General features: G+C 39.5%; 1 protein-coding gene across 1 annotated transcript in view; it reads left to right on the top strand.

Moving 5' to 3' along the window:
• LOC140156084 (ubiquitin carboxyl-terminal hydrolase 9X-like) overlaps positions 1 to 25,738 on the top strand; it is a 128,498-nt gene that overhangs the window by 36,271 nt on the left and 66,489 nt on the right. The window contains 12 exon segments of the mRNA XM_072179202.1: positions 13,461 to 13,641; positions 14,341 to 14,453; positions 15,155 to 15,267; positions 16,183 to 16,237; positions 16,853 to 16,903; positions 17,841 to 18,026; positions 18,531 to 18,629; positions 19,002 to 19,226; positions 21,772 to 22,029; positions 22,413 to 22,619; positions 23,532 to 23,648; positions 24,842 to 24,992. Coding sequence (XP_072035303.1) covers positions 13,461 to 13,641; positions 14,341 to 14,453; positions 15,155 to 15,267; positions 16,183 to 16,237; positions 16,853 to 16,903; positions 17,841 to 18,026; positions 18,531 to 18,629; positions 19,002 to 19,226; positions 21,772 to 22,029; positions 22,413 to 22,619; positions 23,532 to 23,648; positions 24,842 to 24,992 — 1,756 coding nt within the window.

The following is a 25,738-nucleotide window of genomic DNA, read 5'->3' as shown; positions in this document are numbered from 1 at the left end:
TCCTTTCAGGGTCAGCTGCCGGCTGGGTATGCCCGTGGTACCCGCCGCAGGGTGTTTCTTCCACGGCCTAGCACCGTGGCAAGTGTCGCCTAGCGATGGCCACGCAGTACCAACATCAGCTGTTGACCAGGCCAGCCGGCATGGGGCTAACCCAGATCTTGATCAGGGTAGGCCCGTGCTGCTAAGCGCTAGGACGGCGGCTGCGAGAGCATGCGGACCCAGTGGTGCCATGGCGGATACCTCAGGGTCTTGCGGAGTACTCCCTCTTCTGCTGGCAGGTAGTCGGCGAGCCACACAGTGGTTATGCCTTCTTACCCGCTTTCAGATGCCCGTCCTCAGTTACCGTCATCATCGGACGCATGATACGGATACTGTGGGCGAGGGAAAGAGTCGGAAGCTGAGTCCGGTAGTGACATCACTACACTCCTTCCCCGCTGCCCCGAGGGGAGCAACAACACTGATCTTCCTCCGGACACCCCTAAGGGGAGTCCATGGAGGAGGACCAGGGATCCTTTCAGTAGGATGCTCAGCTGCTGCTTCCTCACAGGGGCGCCTGCACTCTCATTCCCGGCAAACCTCACGGGTAGATATCGTGGGGCTGTCGAGCTCAGTAGAGCTATGGCGCGGCGTGCTTGCACGCTTCCTCTGCGTGTAGCAGCGGGAGGACCACAGGACCTACCTGAGGGGATCCGAGAGGGACCCAGATGTCGTCAAGCGTATCACGCTCAGACAACATCTGAGCTCTTCCGCGAGGTGAGCCTATTAGCGGTGCTAACAGCTAGCCTCCACGAGAGCTCCATGGGCCTAGCCCATAGGGTGTCCACTCCGCGCCGGGGGGAGGGGCCTGCCACTCCAATCGCTCAAGCGATGGAAAGGCAGGGTCCTTTTTCTCTTTGGATGCTTCTGCGCCACGGTGGAGGACCGTGCAAAGAAGCTACCAACGGGAGCACTCTGAAGAGGTCGGAAACTGCCCTTACCATGGGTAGGAGCTCCGACTTCAGCAGGCCGTGCACCACCAACAGTACCCGAGCCCACTACCTCTGCAGCACCCATTTCTGGGAGGCGCAAGGGTAGCACAGGCCACAGCTGGCAAGCCCGTACCCGACACGGCGCTCTTCCAAGGGAAGCTAGGCAGAGCATTCCTGGGGGGCTCAGCGGTTTTTCCACAGGGGATCTCCCAGTGGGCGACCGCTTATGGCTTTCACCCAGAGGTGGGAAACCATCTCTTTGGCGCCTGGGTATGGTCAGTGGTGAGTGGGGGTTACAGACTGGCAACCCAGTCTCCCCACATTCGTCTGCACATTTCAGAGGTCCACAGTAGTGCCGTCAGAGCGGCCCCCAGCGTCGGGCACTACTGACAGGGATCACACAGCTTCTCACGAAGGCGGGCGATTGTCCCGGTCTACCCCCGTTCTCGGGTGATCTTGGAGCCATTGGCTCCAAGGAAGACCGGCGACGGGAGCCCCATCCGGAACCGCAGGCTGTTGAACACGTTCTTCAGGCCCAAGAGGTTCAGAATGGGGACTCTCGCCTCGGTGCTAGCCTGCCCCATCAGGGGCATGGGAACAACATCGCTAGATCTCTCGGACGCCTATCTGCATATGCCAATCGCCTCTCAAGATCGGAGGCATCTGCGCTTCTAGGTACAGGTTCAAAATTACCAGTTTTGATACCGGCCATCCGGCCTGTCCATCTCTCCCAGGGTGTTTAACACTCTTGGTCAGAGCGGTGGCAGCGTACCTGAAGCACAGGGGTGTCAACATCAGTTGCTGCTACCTGGGACGTTTGGCTCATATACTGGACGCACTCCACTGAAGACTACGGGTCTCATGGGGTTGATAGTCCGTAGGGTGCGGGACCCTGGATTTTTGATCAGCTCAAAAAGTCCAGCGTGGTCCCACGCTTGAACACCACTATTTGTAGGGGCCCAGATCACCCTCACGGAGGGGTTCGCGGTGCTCTCACCCGAGCGGGTGGCGAACATGGTGCGGTGTGCCTGACTCTTGGCGAGTCTCGGGCAAAACCCGCTGTGGCATGGATGAAGGTGGTAGGCCTAATGGCCAGTATGGTAGACCTCGTACTGTACTGCCGTTTCTACGTTAGGCTTACCCAACTACACCTTCTAGCCTGCTTGCAGGCCCAGTCGTCACCAATATCCCTCGCGGTTCCGTTGTCGGAGATCGCGCGAGAGAACTCTGGTGGTGGACCCATCAGCCCAATTTGACCCAGGGTGTCAGGTTTCCTGCACCCCCGGTATGTCACGTAGTGCTGACCACAGCGTCAAACCGGGGCTGGGCGGTCCACATCCACGGAGACTCCGTCTCGGGCCTATGGGGGCCATAGAGACAGAGTTTCACATCAACCTCCCTCGCTTACGAGGAGGTGATCGTGGAATCACATACCGTTGTCCTGACGGATAACACAACCGTGGTAGCCTACCCCAACAGACAAGGGGACTCTGGGCCACCACGATTGAGCCTGCATGCACGACACCTGATAGGGTGGTGCAAGTTCAGGCAGATTACGATGAGAGCGATACACATCGCGGGCGTCACCACCATCCTCGCGCACAATCTGTCACGAGGAAGGGTGTCGGGACCAGCAGAATGGTCCCTTGCTCCATGAGGTCGCTCAGACGATCTTCAAGGGATGTACCACCCCTCGAAAGATCTGTTCGCATGTCATCATAATCATCCACTGCCGGTGTACTGCTCAAGGGTCGCGGACCCCAAGCATTCACCGTGGGCGCTCTGTCCATAGACTGGGGAGGATGACAGCTTATGCAGTCCCTCCGATCTCACTACTCATGAGGGTGGTGGCCAAGATCGGGTGGGAAGAGTGCATTGTCATTCTGCTAGCGGCAAGGCCGCTGGCACTCCCAGTACCAGATCTACTCCGGATGCCGGGCGGAGGTACCAGTCTATCACTAGAGCACCTGCAGTTAGCTGCATGGCCCTTACCAGGAACACGCAGCGGAGGGATACTTTTCATCAGAAGCTGTTTTTCTCATCGCGGGGCTGGGCGAAGTCTACCCTCCGCACGTATAGCCAGAGTCTGGCTCCATACTACGCTTGGTGCAATGAGACAAATAGCTCTCCGCTTAGAACCTCTGTGCTGCTAGTTCCGGAGTTTCTGACAGAAAAGTTCCAAGCAAGACTTCAGCGGGCCACTGGGGCCAGCTATAAGTCAGCTGTCCTCTCCATTCACCGAGGTTTCGAGACCGGTCGACTATCATAGCCGATGGTTACCTTATTAGTCTACGCCTCGACGGTATGTTCAAGCGAGTGTCTACCAAAAGGAAAGTGATCCTCCTAAGGGATCCCAACACAGTCTTAGATTACTTTAAGGGTCACCCTTTTGACCTTCCGTCCAAAAGCGGCGCTTAAATACGTAACTCTCAAGATGGCTTTCCGGTTTGGCGTTGGCTTCGGGACGGCGGTGCTGAGTTGCACACGGTCTCGAGGTTAGCTTCCGTGTTCACAAACACTGGAGCGACACTGTTTCGGGCGCTCTGTTCTCGTGACTCTGAACGGGCGCGGTGCATACCGACATTCGTCCCTCTCCAATCCCCAGGGTTGGGCAAGGTTCGGCTGAAGCCAAAGATAGGCTGGGGTGTCCGATAAGGCGCTGCAGCACTATTTCTTCGAACACAAGCCTTGCGAGGACTCACGACCGCATTCATCACCCTTACAGAGCCTTTCGGTCCAGCCGCTGTCGCAATGGCTGGTCCAGGTGTTGGTGGGGTCCGGGGATCGCGAAGGTTTCGCGTCCCACGACCCACTCGACACTGAGCTATCTCATCATCTTGGGTATACCGTTCGGTTGTCCCTTGAGGAGATCTAGCAGGCGGTGTCCCGAAGCCACCTTCGCCCTTCTCTACGGTACTTTCGTTTTCGGTAGGAATCAGGGACGGGGGCGGGGGTTTACCGGGACATTGTTCGGGCGATCATAATACGGTGGTGTACGGGTACCAGGTTTTCAGACTATACAGAATACTCAGCATGGTAAGAACCAGTGTCGCTATTCTAAACCACCAAACTTATTAAGTAAGGAGGTTTATGTCTGTGATCGCGTGGTCTTTTTTGTTTCCCGACCGTTGGGGGAAAATATTTTCTGACCTCGCGAAAACCATCGTTACCGCTCCCGATCCCTGATCAGATGCTGACCAATCTTGTACCTCCATCCGTCGGTTACTTGCTAGATCGATCTTTCAGATGTTGATGCAAGAAGTATCTTAATCAACATCGGAAGCGGTAAGATCGACCGGTGTACTGAGTCTAGTCCCAAACAGAAATGTTTGGTAGACTCATAACGGTGCGATCTTACCTTTCGATCGATGTTGATTATCCCGGACCCCGGCCACCCCCTACAAGTTTGGTCCGAGTAGGGGATCCCAAGTCGGATAAGGGGCGATCATATGGTGTGACGTCACCTTTTGGGTGAGTCCACCGGGGGATCGGGGGGTTTTTGTTATTTATTCATTTATGTGGGACAAAATGACTATTGGTTTTTCCGCATCTCGGGATCGATGCAAGAAGTATCTTAATCAACATCGGAAAGGTAAGATCGCACCGGTTATGAGTCTACCAAACATTTCTGTTTGGGACTAGTATGTGCCATGGGTGGATACAGGCTTGAATCAAGACTACACATAACATGTAGGCCTATACTGATAATTCCTCATGAAGTGTCAAATTCTCTATGTAAAAATGTCAGTTTCTCTGATGGAGAATTTTTTCCCGAGTGCTGCACATTGCCTACCTTGATTTACAATACTACCTGCCTTGATTCAGCATCAAAAATGGGTCACTCCATATGAAATCAAGGAGGCGCCCCACCTGACCCCCTCAGATTTGCTTTATATTTTAGTCATATGTTGTACCTGTAAAAATATTAAAAACCTGCAAATTTGAGGTCTGTAGCTCTTACGGATTTTCTGTGGCAGCCATTTAAAGTTGGAGTAGGGGGGTCTAAATTTGGACCCAAAAGTTGCCCTTTAAATAAATTTCATCTTTACGAGTCTGTGCCTTCTTTATAAAAAGAAAGAGAGGTCTGAAACTTTTTATACACACTAACTGCATGCCCAATTTGTCAAAAAATAAAAAATAAAAAAATTCTGTAATTGCGCATTGTGTCACGGGGTCATTAAATATGCAAGAAAAATGTAATGTTTTGTAAACTGGCAAGTTTAGCCCCCTAAATTCACATTTTTTTCAGATTAATTATTTTTTGTTATCACTGATGCTATATATAGGATAAATACAATGCATATCCAAAACAATTGAGGTCACAACTCATTTACATTTCGAACAGCGCCCTCACGAAGATGAAATTTATTGCAAATTCAACATTTTCAGGGGCCCAAAGTCGATGTGGTCCACCTTCAAAATTTATAAAACATCACTTTTATATAACTACTAGTCTTAATTGTATAGGTTGACTTCATATAAAATGACAAGCCCAAAGTTGACCATTTTCTTATGATTGCATGTAGTGCAAATGTGCGAATCGGAAGGCTTGAAAGTCAAATTGGCCACAATATTAAAAATAAATGATTAGATGAGTAGTTATTGGCCCTATTTACTTTTATTTCCATTTCATTTTCAATATACAGATTTTCTATGGTAGCTATTTAAAGTTGGAGTAGGGGAATCTAAATTTGGACCCAAAAGTTGCCCTTTGAATAAATTTCATCTTTGGGAGCCCGTACCTTCCTAATAAAAAGAGAGAAAGGTCTGAAACCTTGTATACACACAAATTGCATGCCCAATTGTTCAACAAGTAAAAAAAATAAATGTCTGTAATTGCGCGTTGTGTCACGGGGTCATTAAATATGCAAAAAAAAATGTAATGTTTTGTATACTGGCAAGTTTAGCCCCCCTAAATTCACATTTTTGTCGGATTAATTGTTTTTGTTGTCACTGATGCGATATATAGGACAAATACAATGCATATCCAAAACATTGAGGTGACCATTTATTTACATTTCCAACAGCGCCCTCACGAAGATGAAAATTAATGCAAATTAACCATTTTCAGGGGGCCCAAAGTCGATGTGGTCAACCTTCAAAATTTATAAAACATCACTTTTATAAGACTACTAGTCTTAAATTACAACGTTGCTCAATCCCAGTAATATTATAGGTTGACTTCATATAAAACGACAAGCCCAAAGTTGACCATTTTCTTATGATAGCATGTACTGCAAATGTGCCGAATTCGGAAGGTTTAAAAGTCAAAATGGCCACAATTTGACACAACGCGCAATTACAGAAAAAAATTTTATATTTTTTTTTGACAAATTGGGCATGCAGTTAGTGTGTATACAAATTTTCAGACCTCTCTCTCATTTTATAAAGAAGGCACAGACTCTCAAAGATGAAATTTATTTAAAGGGCAACTTTTGGGTCCAAATTTGGGCCCCCCTACTCCAACTTTAAATGGCTGCCACAGAAAATCCGTAAGAGCTACAGACCTCAAATTTGCAGGTTTTTAATATTTTTACAGGTACAACATATGACTGAAATATAAAGCAAATCTGAGGGGGTCAGGTGGGACGCCTCCTTGATTTCATATGGAGTGACCCAAATGTAAGTTCCTTTGTGTCCCCTGCTTTTAGCAAACAGGTCATGGGTGATGTATTAATGATGACTTATAATGCTCTCCTGACTACATACTTGTAACATAAAATATCACTACAAGGTTTCTGGACATTGTCACCTTAATCCTTTCATCAATGTCTGATGAGAAGGAAGGGAACGTGTAATTGATTGCGTCTGTAATGGCTCCTTCCTCAGTTCACTTTGCCTGCTAGGCTGCTAAAACAGCATCTTCAGGATGAAATTTGTCTTGAGGATGGAGTCAAACTACTCGGACAGACAACAGGGAATATAATAAACATGATATTTTTCTCCTGTTTTAACTGACTGTTCATACAATTAGAGATGCGACTTTCATAAGAAATACATAAATATGATTTGTTTTTGTAGGTGGTCCACAGAGTAGGTCAAAGTACTTATTGAATTGAAGGCTGTATTAATTAAGTTCAAATGACCTGGGCACTGCATAAGTCCAGATGGATGGCAAAAGTCTTGTATTCAATAAAGATCTGTCTCCTAGAAGAATCCATTAAGCAACTTTTTGCAGGAATTATCACAAAGAAGCAGCAGTTAACAACCTGGAATTCCTCACAGAAACTGTTAACAACTGGCCCAAGTGGAGTTGATGTGGAGATGCTGAATTGTAAACCAGAACTTCCGAAGTTTTGTGACACTAAATAATCTAAAGTAGTGGACTCATTGATATCTTCTGGGAACTTTGGTGTCCCAAACCCTGTGCCAACTGTCTTTTGGTGCTTGTATTTCTTCACTTGGTTGTAGCTTAAGGAGTCGATCAGCCAACTGTTGTTGCTCATCCTCGGGTATCTTGCTGCTAAAGAAGGAAAGTGGTACCATTTCAGGTGTTAAGTACCAGAGGTATTGCTTAAAGGCTTTGACAGTGCTGCTGGTGACATCAGGGATCCCATAGTAACACAGTAGACTGTGAAAGAGCTGCAGATCATTTCAACTTCCAAGGAGCACCAACTACACTGCAAGTGATCCTCCAAGGGCTACAGATTAGTGTCACAAAAAGTCTCGCAACTTTGATAACTGCTGCTTCTTGGTGATCGTTCCTGCAGAAAGTTGCTTAATGGATTCTTCTAGGAGACAGATCTTTATTGAATACAAGACTTTTGCCATCTAGACTTATGCAGTGCCCCAGATTGTTTGAACTTCATTACAGCTCAAAATTCCTCAGGTGTTCAGATTCAGATTAAATTTATTTCAAATTTGTGGCCCGTAGGCCAAATTACATGAAATATTACATTTACATTTGTGTTGAATTCTGCAGCATTCCCAACTTCTATGAATGATAGGCATCAATTGGTGTTATTAGAAATGAATGGTTCTAAGCATTAGGAATACCTAATTTATGTGTTTTTGCAGAAACAAATATCATTTAAACATGCAGCATTGTCTAGAAACCAACATATGTTAAGGAACTACATGTAGGAGAATAAACAACATACAGCCATTATTGGAAAATAGCACATATGGCAGCTACATTGTATTCCTTTGTAAGTTAATTAGTGAGGATTCTAAAGCTTATGCATGATAATTGTTTTTATTTTGGAACTTTTGGACATGCATATGTCACTCAGTATCACTGTAAGCAATAAAACAAATGGCAGCTATTTTATCCTGTGGTAATAAAGGTGTCTCTAAATAGCTGCCGTATGTAAGAAGGCAATTTCAATACCTCGCAACTTCAATGCCACCGAGGCCACCCTAGACCACCTCCAATTTTTTTCAAATTGTACACAGGGTGTTTTCTAGACTAGACTTAACATTTTAAGACTAGGTAGAAAAAATCTGCATGACATGAGGGGCGTTTGATGCACCCTAATGCAGGTACTTCTTTTGAAAATCCTAAACAAGGTATAGCAGTCGCTGATAGGATATGCAGCTTATAGAACACGGCTAACCTCTATTGACTAAATATTGACGTCACCGCATACATTTAAATCAATGTAACCCAAGATTTGAAAGTTGCAGTAAATTGTATTGATTTTGTATTCAGTGTAATGGAAGGAAATCTGTGTAATGATATCTGAGTGTTTTTGTATTGTAAAATTTGTATGTAAGTGCAATTTTCAAATCTGGACCGCACTACATTAAATTGACCGGTGTTTTATTGTTTTCTGGGCTATCATCGTATCAATCAAGTGAGGTGTCAAAATGTGCAGAAATAAATAATGCTTCCAACACATTTTACGGATTTGTAATACAATAGCCCCTTTTTGAATAATGGCCATTATTTAAGAGGGGTTAGTTACTTTTTTTGAGATGTTTAGTTAATTTACATTCATGTGGGTGACAGGTTTTCATTATGGATAAGGCAAAATAATGAATTGAGAATTGGTGAGAAACCTTTAGTTCCAGTGTATCTACTACAGTACACAAAGGAAATGGGTTTAACCCTGGAGAAATCTTTTTAATAATCTCTTTTACATTTTGAGCAATTGAATGTGTAGCAACTACTACCTTCATGGTCTGAAAGATGAGGTCACTTTGGAAAGAACTTTCAAACACATACACTTTGAACTTTGGTCTAATTTGTCATTCTGCTTCTGTAATTGGTTTAAATATTGAAATAGAATGTAGAAAATTGAAAGTATCAGCACAAAGAAGAGAATTCAAGGCTTTCCAAGTTTCCAAACATGAGATAGTGGCTTTAAAATGATTTATAGAAATTGACATCCTTTCTCCCTCTCTCTATAGCTGTCCACCCACACATGCATACATTTGAAATAAATTTCATCTGTGGGCTCTCTCTTTTGCTTCCAGACCAAGTTCACTCACATATTCTGCTGCTCTAAATTCACATCAATATGCAGTTTCACCTTTTTCCCTCATGAACATTTTGAGGTATTGGTTTAATATGCAGAGTGGATTTGAAGCCTTATCACAAACCATAATAAAAATATTTTGTGTGGCTTATACACGGTAATTTTAGTGTGTTTTTTTTGTTTTGTTTTTTGAATAACGCCCCAAAATTTAAAACAAACACGAACCTTCCAAAATAAATACATATTCGCACTCAGAGGCCCAGTCACTACCTGCCGCCGTGATTTGGGGTAACTCATTGTTTCCAGATACCTGTACTTCAAGTTCGCCCATACCCCACGCCTTAAGTTTGGGATGGGGTATGGTTTAGATTAGGTTAAGTTACTAGGTTTAGGACTAAAAAATCAACCTAAATCATCTAATTTAGTTATTTGGTAGTAGTAGGTCTCTTTATACATTATTAGGTAATCTTTGTAAGCCAAGTGAGGTTCTGTACGTGGTTAAGGTATGAGAGAACACTTTTAGATGTACCATTTAATTTAGAGATGAACTTGACTGGACGTTGTGTTTTGCTACATGCAGGAAATTAGCATTACATTTTAAAGCTTAAGGTAGAGATGATCTGGTCACCAAGTCATTTCCACATGTAGTAAAACACCAAGGAATGTGTGTATACATGTACATAATACATACGTATGGTTTTATTTTATGCAGAAATCAAGTCAGTAAAGCTAAGAATCCACCAGGCTCCTTCCAAATTCTGCAATTTTCTGGCTTGAATTCCATTCAAAGTCTATTGTTAGGCACATGCTAAGGATTATAAGTCAAGGTGGGCCTTCAGTAGTTCAGGAGCATGACCAGGGCCATGGAAGTGCATGTCCCTTTTTTGATTGGCAATTTCTTTAAAAAAAAAAAAAAAAAAGTATTATGAGCATTATTACACTACAGAGTGTGCCCATATGCCTTCAAAGCCTATGGTGTGCCAGAGTAAAATCAATTTGTTTTGGACTCTTTTAGAGGAAAGTCTTCTTTCTGCTGTAAATTCAACTGAAATGTTACCTGGTTACATAATGATGATCAAAAGTTGTGCTACTTTGAATGCAAGAAGTAGATCAGTAGTAGGGAAGTTAATATTCTAGACTTAATTTTTGATCTATTAAGATCCATGCATTTATAGAAATAGTATATTTATTGAAAAACACATCAAAGCCAAGCGGCTGAATTACATGATTTTTACAATTTGATTTAAATAGTATAAAACATCAAATAACATTTTAAGAAACATTTAGAACTTATGAAAACACCAAATTACAAGAATAATTGCACACATGTAACATTTAAATATTATGAAAAACATCAAAAAATTATTGCACATTACAAATATTTAAAAAATACCAACAAAAATGAGATCATGGGGGGTTTGCACATAACAGACCAGAGTCCTGTTAATAAAGGGCTTAATTTGAACCTGAAGGGGGGGGGGGTCAATTCAAGTGAGCATACTAGCTGCTAAAAAAGTGATTTTAAATATATAAAACAATTGCCAGCATCGAATATCGCTCATTCTACAAAATCCGGTGCCAATCCACTAAAAAAATAGAAAAAATAAAAGTTGTTCAAAAAAACCTGCTTTTTGTGTTTTTTAAAAGTAAATGTATCACTACTTTCAGATGTAAAAATTGCCAACACCACTTGCATATTTTTCTTTCAGGATGTCATGATGTTTTTAACATTAAAACTCAATGTAATGTTAGCTACGTTACCGACTATAAAATGGGCTGTTTTTACTCAATCCAAGGTCATAAAAAGCAAATTAAAGATCACTTGAGTGAAATGTAAAACAGATTTCACCATAGAAGTTTTGAAGATGCATAAATGAGTGTGTAACGTAGCTCACAGTAACGTAGTTCACTGGTTTTTAATGTGATTTCGCGAGCGTTAGAGCGTTATGTCGGTTAATTCTAATATAAATGGGGTTCGACCACTGGTAGCTTTCACATATTATTAGGAAGTACATGTAATACAAGTGCATACTATAGAATTCTGGTAACGTAGCTCACCAATCTTAACATGGTCGGTCGAAATTTCAATGTTTACAACATTTCTATGCCAAAAATACTACATCATCACGATTTTTACTGTGATTTTTAAAAACCTATGAGTGTTTCCTTTCAAAAACCGCAAATTACATTGATACCTCTGTTTTACTTCTTTCCAATAACGTGTGTTAAAAAGTGGTAACGTAGCTCACAGCGTTTTGGTGGAAAGTGCAATTTATTTTAGAATTACACAAAGACATTTTAATCACTAAAAATAATGTTGATAAACAATATGATGGTGCGTTATCTAATTAAAAAACAACAAATATGTAAAGAAATCGCATTTATTCAAAGAAAATATTTAGGGTTAGATGTGACACTTGAGCTGTGGAAACACATTTTTAGCGATTTTTGAGCCTTTGCAAGGGTTAATCAGGCTGAAGAAAGCATTTAAAGTATGGAAAACTATATATGTCCGTGTAGATCTCGTTGAGTTCTACCAGAAAAACAACATATTTGATGCCCTAAATGCTCGACAAAGTTTTTGTGGACCAAAGAATGGAAAAAAGGCTATTGGCACCGGATTTTGTAGAATGAGCGATATTACTTTTACATCTGTTTTAAACAACATCTTAATTAAGTATACAGTCAGAGGTAGGGTGGTTTAGTTTAGTTTATTCTTTCTTTATTGAGGGTAAGAACTTCAGTGACTACTAGCACTGCTTTCCAAGCAGGCCCTCAGTCAATACAAAACATAATATAATATTTCAAAAGTGATACAATATAAGATATACACAAAAAATGCAATCACAGTTAGGAATTCATAAACTATACATTTTAACATGAAATGAGAACTTTTGTTTAGAATTGTCTCAAAGACATATTTTCCATATCAGTTCGAAGCCTTCTTTGATATTCAAGAGAAAAATTACACCACACTGAACTAGCATAATCAAAATTAGGGTTTACAAAAAAAAGAGCATTTGATAACATAACAAGAGTGTGATGTGGAAGAAAATGTCTACAACGCCTAATAATACCAATTCTTTTTGATACATTTTTAGATAAATAATCAGTGTGAGAGGACCATGACATATTATAATCAAACTTAACACCAAGATATTTGAACTCATCAACCTTTTCAATAATACAATTGTTGTATATAAGATTCGTATTACTAAACTTATCTATGATATGATTGTTACCAAGGATCAATAATTTAGTTTTATCTGCATTTAAAATGAGTTTGTTAGCTGTTAACCACCTTGCTACATTACACATGTTTGATTGCAATTGTGCTTGAAGATCTACTTCATTCTTAGCTCTACAAATCAAGGTTGTGTCATCAGCGTACATGACTATTTTGCAGTCTACAGTGGATGGTAAACAATTTACAAAAATTATAAAGAGCAATGGCCCTAAAATCAGTGGCGTGCACAGCACATTGAAAGTGGGGGGCCAGGTTGTTCGGTTCCCCCGAATGGAGTCTGATTAGGAGTGTAAGGTGCGGGCGAAATCAGTCATTTCGGAGGAATTGACTGAATTTCCCCGAATGACCAACAAAAGTGGGGCCGTGGGCCCCCTGCCCCTTTAGCATGCCACTGCCTAAAATTGATCCTGGGGAATACCTATACTCATATCTTCAAATTTTAAAAGAGTAGAATTTACATTAACAGCCTGAGATCTGTTTTAAAAGCAAGATTTAAACCAAAATAGTTCATTACCATTTATGCCATATCTGCTCAGTTTAGCAAAAAGTATATCATGGTTTACCACATCAAAAGCTTTTTTTTAATCAAGAAAGATCATACCTGTAGCATATCCATTATCCATATTATTTAGAACAAAATCTTGAACATCAAGAAGAGTTGTTGTTGATGAATGATTAGCATGGAAACCAGATTGTGCACTTGAGAGAATATTTGCATCATTTAAGTACTCATATAATTGATTGATTATATACAGCCCTTTCAATTGGCCTATAATTACTAACAACTCTGGAATGTTATATGTCCGTTTTCTTCTAATCCTTCAGACTGACGGTACTGACACAGATGACCCAGATGAACTGCTAGAGCTGGAAGAACCAGACTTCCCAGTGGATGTGCTGAATCGCATGGATGATATGATCAACAAGCCAAGATGGGTTGTACCTGTACTGCCGAAAGGTGAACTGGAGGTTCTTCTGGAGGAATCCATCAAACTCTGCAAGAAAAGTATGCATTTACAAAAATATTATTTTGAAACCACTTCATAATTAGATGACAATTTTATTCAATACAGTGTGTATCTTGCAAATTTATAATACCACAAATAGATCCATTTTCATGATCCAACAATTTTACTCAGTATCTTGCAACTTTATATTACGGCAAATAAATAAATTTTCATGATCCTGCAACGCAAAAGAAAAATAGACATGGAAAAGTACAAGAAATTTCTGGTGTACTTCAATATCTTGCCAAATGTTTTGCATTTTGATATAACAGATTATGGATTACTTTACGGTAGATTAACCAAATTTTGAGACATGATATTGAAAAGAACTTAGGAAATGAGATTTCCCTCAAAAGGATGCTCTGAAAAATCCTGTATAAATAAAGCAGATATCCAGTGTCTTAACACTGAAGATAAAGTGAGCACTGTTGAGTCTCTCCACTGAATTTCCAGTAAGGAAGAAAAAAGGGAACCTAGTCTTAATACAGACATGATTTAATTCTGCTATAATTATTTCATCCTTTAAAATATGATGTTATCTGGTTATGTTTCAACTATAACAAGTTGGGAATTTCAAACATACCCAACTGCATTAATTTCACTTTTAGATTTTACTTTATCATGAAATTAATATATTCACTGCTTTCACACTTTTCTTTGCATTTGTCCCCCCCTATTTTGTTTACTTATTACACCAGGTATTGACATCAGGAGTGAGCCCTGTCAACGCTTCTTCCGTGATGGCCTTACAACCTCCTTCACTAAGATTCTCACAGATGAGGCTGTCAGTGGCTGGAAGTTTGAAATCCATGTAAGTCATTACAGATATATGGGGTAAAAAGTTAGGAGGAAAATATTTGTCTGTGATACAAACTTGCAATCAGACTTAATGCAATTGAAGTGAAACTATAAATGAATGGTTTTGATTTAAACTTTTGATCCAAACACAAGGAATTAATTCCTACCTCGGAATTTTCAGATGGTACTCCATCTTCCATCAGCGAGTGAGTGACTGTATCAGGTTGTGATTTTCTTGACCTTTGACCTGATGACTCGTAGAGAAAGGTCAAGAAAATCACGACCTGATACAGTCACTCACTCGCTGATGAAAGATGGAGTACCATCTGAAAATTCCGAGGTAGGAATTAATTCCTTGTGTTTGGATCAAAAGTTTAAATCAAAATCATGATTTATACCAACACAGATGAACTTTCATGAACATATAAATGAATGGCTTAACTATGAAGTAAAGAGCAATATGATCATTCGCATTAGCAACTGGTTTGCTTAAACTTTCTTGCATATTTTTGTTTTCAACAATCCTTTGTATAGAAAATTGGAGAGATACAAATTAACGGGGGGAAAAAGCAAATGCAGTTTCATCATTACTATATTAATCTTTTTATACTGATCAGCTTTATAAGTGGAACTTAATTCAGTTGAAGAAAGCTAAGTAACTTAATAAAAACATATATCATACTCACATGTATGTAATGTTCCATTCCCATGCAGAGATGCATTATGAAGAACACAGAGAAACTAGTAGAATTATGTGTAGTGAAATTAGACCAAGACTGGTTTCCGCTGATGGATCTCCTAGCTATGGCTCTTAATCCACTTTGCAAGTAAGTAGCTCATCAGATTTTACTCAATACCGTAGCTCATAATCCCTGCTCCCAATAACGGGATTTTCTCAAATTAAATGCAAACAAGAATTTGAAAGAATATACAGGCCCCGTATGCAGGATTTCATTTGGGGGGTGCTGATTTTGAACAAGTGGACTACGCTCACAAATTTTGAAATTTTGGGACTTTTTGTATACTTTTCCAAATTTGGGGCCCCCCCCTTGCGTACGGGCCCGAGAATATACAAATTTTGCTAGATTAATACCTTTTTGATAGACGTACATGTCATGAGAGAAACAGTTGAATTGAAATTTGTGGTTAATGATTTTGGAAAAAAATGGTCCAAACTGCAAACTAGTAAAGTCAGCCCCTGGTCAATTTTGTTTTATTTTATGTCTAGGCAGTAGGCACTATATTATGTCTTCGACTTATAAATTATAGAATTTGACTTCATATGATATCCAGAAATGGAGTTATGTTTGGTTGAACTTTGTACTTCAGTGGACATACATATACAACTTTCATGCACAGTTTGCACTATAACTCATAATCAAATTTGCCGACTTTAATGAGGTTCGTTGTGGACGGTGACATATTTTTAATAATTTTAACAGTCTTAAAATGACAGACTTTGCATTATAAGATAAAAGTTGTGAATATTTATGGTGCATACTGCATTAATGTAGTACAATGTATTTGACAATGCAACCAAAACAAGGCATGTCAAGATTAAAATATTATGCTAAATGTATGTAATAATCCTTGTTGTTATAAATATGTTTATGGATAAGACAAAATTTGATCAGAATCAAGCTATTTTAATAGAATACACACATGTTAAAAGAATACACACAATCACACATCTCAATTGTGAGGGTAATTTTGTTAGTGTAATTTTGTCTTCCTGCCTGTAGATTTCATGTATATAATGGAACTAGACAATCAGAAACAGTGCCACCAGGATCTCAGGTGAGTAAGAGAGACAGGGGGAGTCAGTGTGTATTATCCGTTTGTCAGTCTGTCTAACTTCCTGTTTGTGTGCTACAAGAAATAAAACTGAATGTATTGCTGGAATCAAGAATTCAGAACTTGTCATCATGTTAAAGAAAAAAAGGAAAATGCCTGTTCAAAATTTATGTTATCTAATTCTAACCCCTATTTGTTCTGAATCAAGGTGGTGTGTTTTTAGCTTTAAACAGTTTTTAAGTCGTTAGAAGGAAAAAGACCTTTTGGCATCACAAGTTGTGTGTCAGTGTAAAGTCTCATATCTTCAGATGACCTATCTGTCCTATTTTTCTATAATTAATTTTGTTTCTTTGCTCTTGTTTTTTAGTAATTTTTTAATTAACAATTAGCTTTGAAGTGTGCCTTGCACAATGAGGTATCATCTTAATATTTTTACCATGTTTAAAATTCATATTAACATTAACTTTCCAATGAATTGTTTTAATGAGTGAGCAAATATTTTAGTGAGTTAGTATGGGGTAGCTTGTGAGTTGTTTTAGACCTAAAACTTGGTGGAAAAAATATCTTCATCAAGTCTATTGATCTTATAATATTTGTAACATTTTTATTTATTTGCAGCTAAATAACAACGAGTTATTTGCAAGGGCATCAGACATCAGGACGCCAAAGGTATGTTATCATCCTGCCTGCAAAAAGTATGGAATTGGGAACCTTGTTCTTGTGTTAAGGGTCCAGGGAAACTGTTGTGTTTCACTTTTGATAATCATAGTTGTATTGTTTACTTTAGTGAACCAGATGTATGCCTGAAGCAATGATTATATTCATTGAGTGGGTTGGAGGTTCAAAAAAATAATGGTCTTTCATGTTAAAAGTGAACTTTAACCCCTCAAAATTTCAAATCTGATGCCTTTTATATCATTCAGAGAGCTGCCAACTCTCCCAGATTCTGCAGGAGACTCTCGGATTCAAAGGCAATCTCCCGCTGTCCCGCAAACTGGTCAAAATCTCCTGTATTCCCAGCCCTCTGATGAAAAAATAGACAAAAGCCTGAGTCCCGTAGCTTCCATTGTGTCTGTGTGTCTGAATTTACTGCAATAATTACCAAGTGTAATGTTCAAGAAAATACGAATAAATTTAGCCTAAGTGTGTGTTGTCCCTAGTTTTCTAGTTGAACATAACCTAAATATAACCACGTTTAACCGCTGTTAAGGAAGATGTTTTCAGATAGTAAGGTAACTGGCAAATATGGACGTGCATGGTCAAAATTAGACCAAGTTCACATGTATACCTTTTTGATGTTTTACACAGATACTTAATTTAAGGTTTGAGATATAAAAAAAATATGTGTACAAAATTAGCTGGTTTCGGCATTTATCCCACCCCCACCCCAGACAATGAGTCTGATTTAACTTCCCAGCTTGCACTCTATATATTCCATTCCCCATTTATACAACTGAGTGGAGAGAGGCAATGGAGGTTACAGGCCTTGTCCAAGCGCACATAATTATTTATCTGTGAACCATAATGTATTTAGTCCAATTAATTATACCAGTTTTAATTCTAAAAGCTATATAATTGTACCTATTTTACATTTTACCTTGTGCAGGGCTGGTTAGTAGATCTCATCAACCGTTTTGGTTCATTAAATGGTTTCACCATCTTGGAGACACGGTTTCTAAGCGAGACTAATCCGCTGAGTGTACCAGTGGTACACGCTCTACTCAGGCCATGGGGACAGTGCTATGAACTCTTGACAACACATATCATACAGAAACACTTCATGCCAATTGTTGTAAGTTGATATCCACTGAAATGCATGTGTGGGGTGTGTGGGGGTGTATATGTAGGGGCCATCAAGGACACACACATGAAACATCTTTGTGTAACAGTGGACACACAAGAAATGCAGATGTCCACACTTCCTGTGTGGTGTTACAAAAATAGCATAAAAACATATTATAAACAACATCCACAGTTTCAAGGATAGGATGAGTGAAGTGTGTGTCCAAAATGTCCCTGGGTGTGTGGACATAAAATATCCACCCGTACACATTGTGTGTGTTTATTTATGCTCACCTTAATTTGGATCTTTACTACATAAATAATGATGAATAAAATTGACATTTAATCAATTTACAATTAGAAAATAAAGGTATGAAAAAAAAAATCTGTCATGTCGCAATGAAACCAACTATTTTCTTGTTTATGATGAAAAATTACATATATTTGCAATTTCAATGTTGCATCTAGTTTGCCATCAATAACTAAAACCAAAATTTGTGTAATTTTTATGCAGGATCGAGTAGTTAATTATCTTGACGGGCTTACTGATGATGAGTTGAAGAAAGAGTCTAAAAATGAAGCCAAAAATGATGCATTATCGTCCATAATTAAGGTAAGTTCTTTGTTGACAATGTGAAAAATATCTATCGTAATCTGATATGTAATAAAGGAGGATTGTCTGATCAACAAAATGGAGATTTGGATATCGGTGAAAAGCCCATGTTTTGTCTGATTGATACTGAAATGTTAGGGCTGCAAGATGTTTAATTTAAACTTGTTCAGCCTAAATATGTCTCGGTAGGTTAATATTCACACAGTAATCTATGGTTTTTGTAATGCACATGTTGGCTATCATATCAAAATGATTGCAACCACCGAAAACCGCGCAACCCGAGAACTGCACAATTCTAGTTGAAATATGCTAATGCTAATGTTCCTGTAGAAAGTAGAGAATAACCAATAGATTTGTGCTTTCTCATTTCAGTCTCTAAAGAATCTTGTTTCAAGGGTACCCAATCAGGAAGAGAAGATCAAGAACCTGGAGATGTTCCGTCTCAAGATGATCTTGAGGCTGTTGCAGATATCATCCTTTAATGGCAAGATGAATGCTCTTAATGAAGTCAACAAAGTCATAGCCAATGTGTCGTATTACACACACAAGCACAGTGGGTTAGAGGAGGAGGAATGGCTAACTGCAGAAAGAATGGCGGTAAGGAATATTCAAACAACATTGAAATTGATGGCTCAGCGGCAGAGAGACATATCTCCATTTAGCTGCTTTGTGTTTGATTGCCTTTGATATGTATGAATGAACTCATACATGATGCATACACTTGTACAGCGCATGCACTGTGTATTGGGTGAACTCATGGACATACGTCTTTCTGCTGCTGACCCATTGAAATGATGTTTTGTGAACAAAAGTCAACAGATTGTTGTATTTATACATGATAAATCTCAATCAATATTTAGGATATTTCGGATAATTGCAGTGAGGACTTCAACTTTAACCCTAATGACTTGAGGGGTGGTTTGGCAGGAGGTACCCTAAATTACTGAAATGGTAAAAATAAATGTCATGTTCTAATGTGTTCTTGATTATTGAATATGCCGAGTTAGCATTTAATACAAATCATTTATTCATTTAAGTAGATTTTTTTTGTGCATACAATTTCCCCATTATTATAATGAAAGACAGAGATAAAAAGATTTTATCGCGTCTGACGTCATCTGTCAATCAAACTCGAGCACGGTTTGTTTACAAGTTTTATTTTTGGTGACTTGCTGAACGCGGCGGTATAACCGGGTGCCTTATTGTTAATTTTGCACCTTCAAGCATACAAACCATCTCAAAAGTTAGGTCTTTATATACAGAGATGCCACTTTTCCGATTTTTTAGAAATCCTGACTAAAATTCCGATTTTTTTTTGGTTAAAATTCTGATTTTATTATTTTTTATTTTTTTCCCGAACGGAGCACCTTTTTTTAAAAAAAAAATTCTTGTTAGAATCGGCGAAGTGAAATTTCCATCTCTTAATCAATAATACATGTCGTTGGATCGCACTATGTATGTACGCAATACGTTCCTTCCGACTCTTGGAAAGAGACTGTTTGCATACTTGGTCTCGAGTACAGACTCGAAGCAGATACCGGAGTATATCGCTGCAACCGGCAAGCAATGAGCGAGGCTACGGAACTGATTGAAAATCGAAGTGAAAATTGACAGTGAAGACTGTCGTCAAAAAAATGAATTTCGTCACTCGTGAGGGACGATTTGGCGGAGATTGAAAAGGATATACGAGACAGATTTAATTGGCAGTGGTTAGAGGAGAAAGATATAAACGGAGACTCCTTCTCTACATATGTGAGAAAACTGAAACTTCCAGATATGTAAGCTTATGCTTATGCATGACATGTGTGTACAACTCTTTCCGAATTTTGCAGTTTCGCAAATCACTGTAATCATTCCATTGTCAAAAGCAATAATAACGACATAACATTACCCCACGGGGCATGGGCTTGGTTTGTAGATATAATATATAATAATAAATATCTACTATGTGCATTTTGCACATAGGCCTACTTGTGTGTAGTTGTAACTGAAATTAATTTTGATTGATTTGTTGGTGGATTGAATTAAATTAAATAACTTCTTGGAATGTATTTAACCCTCAGAAATGGCCTCTCCTGTAGCTCTAAATGTACAGAAACCCTCTGGCCGGGGCTTCGCCCCTCGACCACCACCAGGGGCCGCTCAAGGCCCCTGGACCCTCAGCCGTGAGGGGCGTTACTCGTCGCTTAAGCTCCCTCCGTTCGCCTTTTTTTGTCAACTACTGGTGGCATCTTTGTATATAGCGTACAACGCCCACCGCACACGCTTTGGGTAGCCCCCGGCCCCCCAACTCAACACAAAAGTTGACAACCATGAGACTTAGCAAATCTTTGAAAGCCCCCCTTTGCAATGATTTTTCATCAAATTTACCACCCTTTTTCATGCAAGATCGAGGACAAAATTTGGCCAAAAACAACCCCTTTTTTGTGGTTTTCAATGACTAGAATTTCAAACACCCTTTTTCAATAATTAGACTTTCAAACACCCCTTATCAATTACACTAAATATTGACATTAAAGTTCTGGATTTTCTCAAGTACCCCTTTTATCCAAATTTCGCGGACAGTGCAAATTAAATACCCCTATTTTGCTGATTTCACTATCAAATTTCACTGACAGTGCAAATTAAATACCCCCTATTTTGCCAGCAATTACGCGGTCCATGCTACTGGTAAAAATATTACCCCTTTTCCGCGCAATTTGGTAACTCTCATGGTTGTCAACTTTTGTGTTGAGTTGGGGGGCCGGGGGGTAGCCCTGCATTTCCTGTGCATGCACAATCAATCGCGCTATCGTGTCATTCCACTAAACTTGCGACATTACGCAGTGCACGCAGTCCGTTCATACTCGTTCATAAAGAAACTATTATTTTAGCTATAGTAGGAAACTTTCTTTTTCGTGAAGGCACCATGTTAACAATGCCTAGAAAAGTTGCTTTTTGTCTTGTAAAAGTACGTAATTTTTCGCCATTTTCTGCTATTCCTTTTCTCCAACGGGCACCAGATAAATCGGCCTTCCTTTTATGCGCTATTAACCTGTGTAAACCAATCAAGGATCGTAATTGACAGTGACATCAGACGCGATAAAATCTTTTTCATTATAGTCTTCTCATTTTCAATATAAATTATGTTGTTTCCCTTCAGGAATGGATCCAGGAGAACAAAGTTCTTTCCATTGTGCTCAGAGACAGTCTCCATCAGCCACAGTATGTAGAGAAACTGGAGAAGATCTTGAGATTTGTCATCAAGGAGAAAGCTCTGACAATGGAGGATCTAGATAATATATGGGCGGCACAGGTCGGGAAACACGAGGCAATTGTGAAAAACGTGCATGACTTGCTGGCCAAGTTGGCATGGGACTTCTCACCAGAACAATTAGATCATCTATTTGTGTGTTTTCAAGTAAGTTAAATATTTTAAATATTTTCATTAACAAAAAGTAATCCAAGGAAAACTTCTAGCTTCTTACACAGATACTGAGTATCAGTGATTGTTAGCATATAGCAGATGACAATATGTAAATTGTTAAGTCCTTTCTTTCAAGTAACAATTTGGCTGCTATTCTGACATGGATGACATGAACCAAATATATTGTTGTCTGTCGTTGTATGCTGTATGCAGGTAATGTTAGTTAACAGTCAAATGGATGTGGGTGGATTGAATAGGGATAACTTGGCACTTCAGATTTGAAAGTCTTTGTGGATTTTGAGGTGCATGTTTGTAAGTTACATGAGTTTTCCTTCTAAATTGTAAACACATGCTCTTTCCATCTTAACTCCCAACAGGATAGCTGGTCAAGTGCAAACACAAAACAACGAGAGAAACTGTTAGAATTAATACGAAGGCTAGCCGAAGATGACAAGGATGGTGTGATGGCACACAAAGTACTCAGCTTACTATGGACACTAGCACACCAACAAGATGTACCAACTGATATCATGGATCAGGCATTGCATGCGCATACAAAGATCTTAGATTATAGCTGTTCACAAGTAAGTGCATTTAATGGTAAATTAATGAATAAAATTACTCAAGAGCAGCCTGACTTAATTTTTCCTTAGAAGTGTAAAAACAGTTTAAAAATAGGAATGTTTTGATGTTGGAAAGTTTGAATATTTTAAGTGGACCAAAGCCAGTAACAGTTTAGCTTTATAGTTTTAGTATTGAAATAACCTTTAGTATAAGGCAAAAGGAGGATGATCTGCAAAGGCTTCTTGATGTGGTGGTTCAGGAAAGTGAGAGGAAAGGTCTATCGTTAAATTGCAAGAAGGCAGAATGTATGGTAGTATCAAAGACTGAAAGCCCAACATGCATATTGAAGGTGAAAGATCAAAGAATTAAGCAAGTTTCCTCCTTCAACTACCTTGGCAGTCTAATCACAGTAGATGCAAGATGTATTAAGGAGGTAAAGAGAAGAATTGCACTGGCAATTACACAAGATCTTAAAAAGCAGTGCCCTCAGTGTAGAGACCAGAATTCGGGTACTCAACTGCTATGTCGTTCCTGTACTAATGTATGGAATTGAAACATGGTCAATAACAACAGACATTAAAAGAAGATTGGAGAGCTGTGAGATGAAGATCCTGTGGACTGATAAAGTGTCTAATGACGATTTCCTAAGTAGAGCAAATGTGAACAGGAAGCTGTTACGTAAAATCAGAGTTAAGGTATTGACAGGAAGGATAGAAGGCACAAGGAGCAGAGGCAGGAAGAGAGTGATGTGGTTATCAAATCTGAAAGACTGGCTAAAAGAAAGGGGAGCTGAACATAAAGCGACAGAACTTCTGGAGATGGCATATAACAGAGATATGTGGCATGACATGATCGCCAACGTCCTAGGATATGGCACCTAGAGAGAGAGTAAGGCAAATGTTTGACAATTATTTTTTGTTTTGGCCTTTCAGGATCGTGACACTCAAAAGATCAGATGGATAGACCAATTTGTTGAGGAACTCCGGAATGACAAATGGGTTATACCTGCACTGAAACAAATCAAAGAGATATGCAGTTTGTTTGGAGAGGTGAGTCTACTTTCTGTTGTGATTGTTAAAAAGTTGTTTATCTATTTGAAGTTTTTCAATGCAAGGCAAACATCGCTCAAAAGTCAGCATTATTTATTTAAGTATCAAGTTATTTCAATCAACAAGGTGTTCGACTATGGTGCAAGAGGTTGCGGGTTCGAAGCCTGGTGGTGGTTTGGTATGCTCTCATGGAAAATTTAGTTAGCTTGAAATTCTCCTGGACAAGGAATTTACTGCTAATTGTCTTCTTGTAACCCTTACAAAACTCAGGGAGCTGGTCCTGGCTGCGAAGGTCATTGTGGAATATCTAGGGTGTATTCTTCTATGCAGCAAAGTCCCTGAGTTGTTAAATGGTTTATGGTATGATGTGGGCCATAGAGGTCAGCGACAACCTGTAAAGTGTGCTGGGGCTTGTGGATCAGCGTTTAGGCATTGTGCCTGTGCGTAGTGCAATATAAATCATTCGGCATCTTTATTTAACACAAGTGAAATCTCAGTCACAGAGCTTTTGCTCTTATTAATGGGCAATATAGAGTAAGCCAAAGAATTAAGGTACCAGTTATGTTCACACCCTGTATCCCTAAACAAAGACAAATATGTCAAAATTAAATAGCTGCCAATACCTGCTCTCTTGATCAAAATCAAAGTTTGCTCCATACATGTCCTATTGATTTGTGCACAAAGCATTCTCAAACAAGAGAACTAGCGCCGTGCTTCCTTTGATTAGCACATCAAAACTAGCGTCGTGATTTCATTGATTTGAACAAACAAGTGCAACTTTTGATTTCACTTCTTTCTTAGGTTTTAGATCACCGTTTCTTTAATTCTCAACCAATTTCAACAAATAAGGTCTTATATCAGAGCTAAAGAAAACAGGTATTGGCTGCTTGTTTTAATTTTGACATATTTGTCTTTGTTAAGGATATATTGGGGTGAACATAACTGGTACCTTAATTCTTTTGGCTTACTGTAGTGGAAGAAGTGTGATTGTAACTTTAGGCTTCATTTGATGAAGTAAATATTTGCCAATTGAATTGTTTATGTTCCTTGAAATATAGTAATAATAATGCAGCAGTTATGAATTTACACTCTGCCATGCTGGTAGAATTCTCCTTAAATCACATTCCTTAATTTAAGAAAAAGAAATCCTTGTTTGTTCAGTAAAACATTGACTTTGACATTCTTTGTTTCAGGCTCCTCAAAATTATGCCCATGCTCAACGTAGTCCCCATGTACAGTATAGACACGATGTGATTAACATGCTACAACAGAAACACTCCTTAGTAACCTTAGTTGCAGAGAATCTATCCACATATATGAACAGTGCAAGACAGATAGCCAAAGGTAAGACTGTATAGAGTCTACTGTATAGACTGTGAATTCGTCGGGTGCATTACATAGTGACGGATGTTGGACTCCGCCAGAAAAAAAGTTAAGAGTTAGACGCGATCAAAGAGTATGCCAATTTGTGATCAACCATAGCAGAACACTAACAAGTAAATCCAAAAGTTGCTGTATTGTGAAAAACTAGGATCTAAAGTATCTTGAAACATCTATCACATAAAGAATTATTCGCTATTAAATGTGTAAAATGATTGTAAAGTTATACGTCAGTATGTAAAAACGTGAAAAAGTGTCTCCCAAACATCTGTCACTATGTCGTGCGCCAATGTCGTTCACGTTAATCTGGTTTCATGTGTTGATCTATGAGGATCCATCACACATCCGTCAGTATGTCTTGCACATAAAAATTGGATCAAGGAAAGACTTTGAAGCATCCGTCGATTCTTTACGCTTATTCTATAACGCTTTTTCATGATAAAAACCAACTCGCCACAAGTGCCCACGACATACATGACATATTTTATTTGATTATTTACTCCCGATCTTACTATTTCTCACTCTCGTGATATAGCTAGTCACACAAGCTGTAAATTCTTTTTACAAAACATCATTGATTGTATTTAGTTTTTACCAATTTACACTGTATTACCTCTCAACTTGGAACCGCTTGTAAACATTTTTTGATCATCTTTCAATAACCTACTCATTAAAAAGGATCATATTTTCATTTATTATTACTTTACCAT

Source organism: Amphiura filiformis, chromosome 6, assembly GCF_039555335.1.
Source record: "Amphiura filiformis chromosome 6, Afil_fr2py, whole genome shotgun sequence".
NCBI classification, from domain to species: Eukaryota; Metazoa; Echinodermata; class Ophiuroidea; order Amphilepidida; family Amphiuridae; genus Amphiura; species Amphiura filiformis.
The sequence above is the reverse complement of the archived record's forward strand: the minus strand, read 5'-3'. Positions and strand labels throughout refer to the sequence as shown.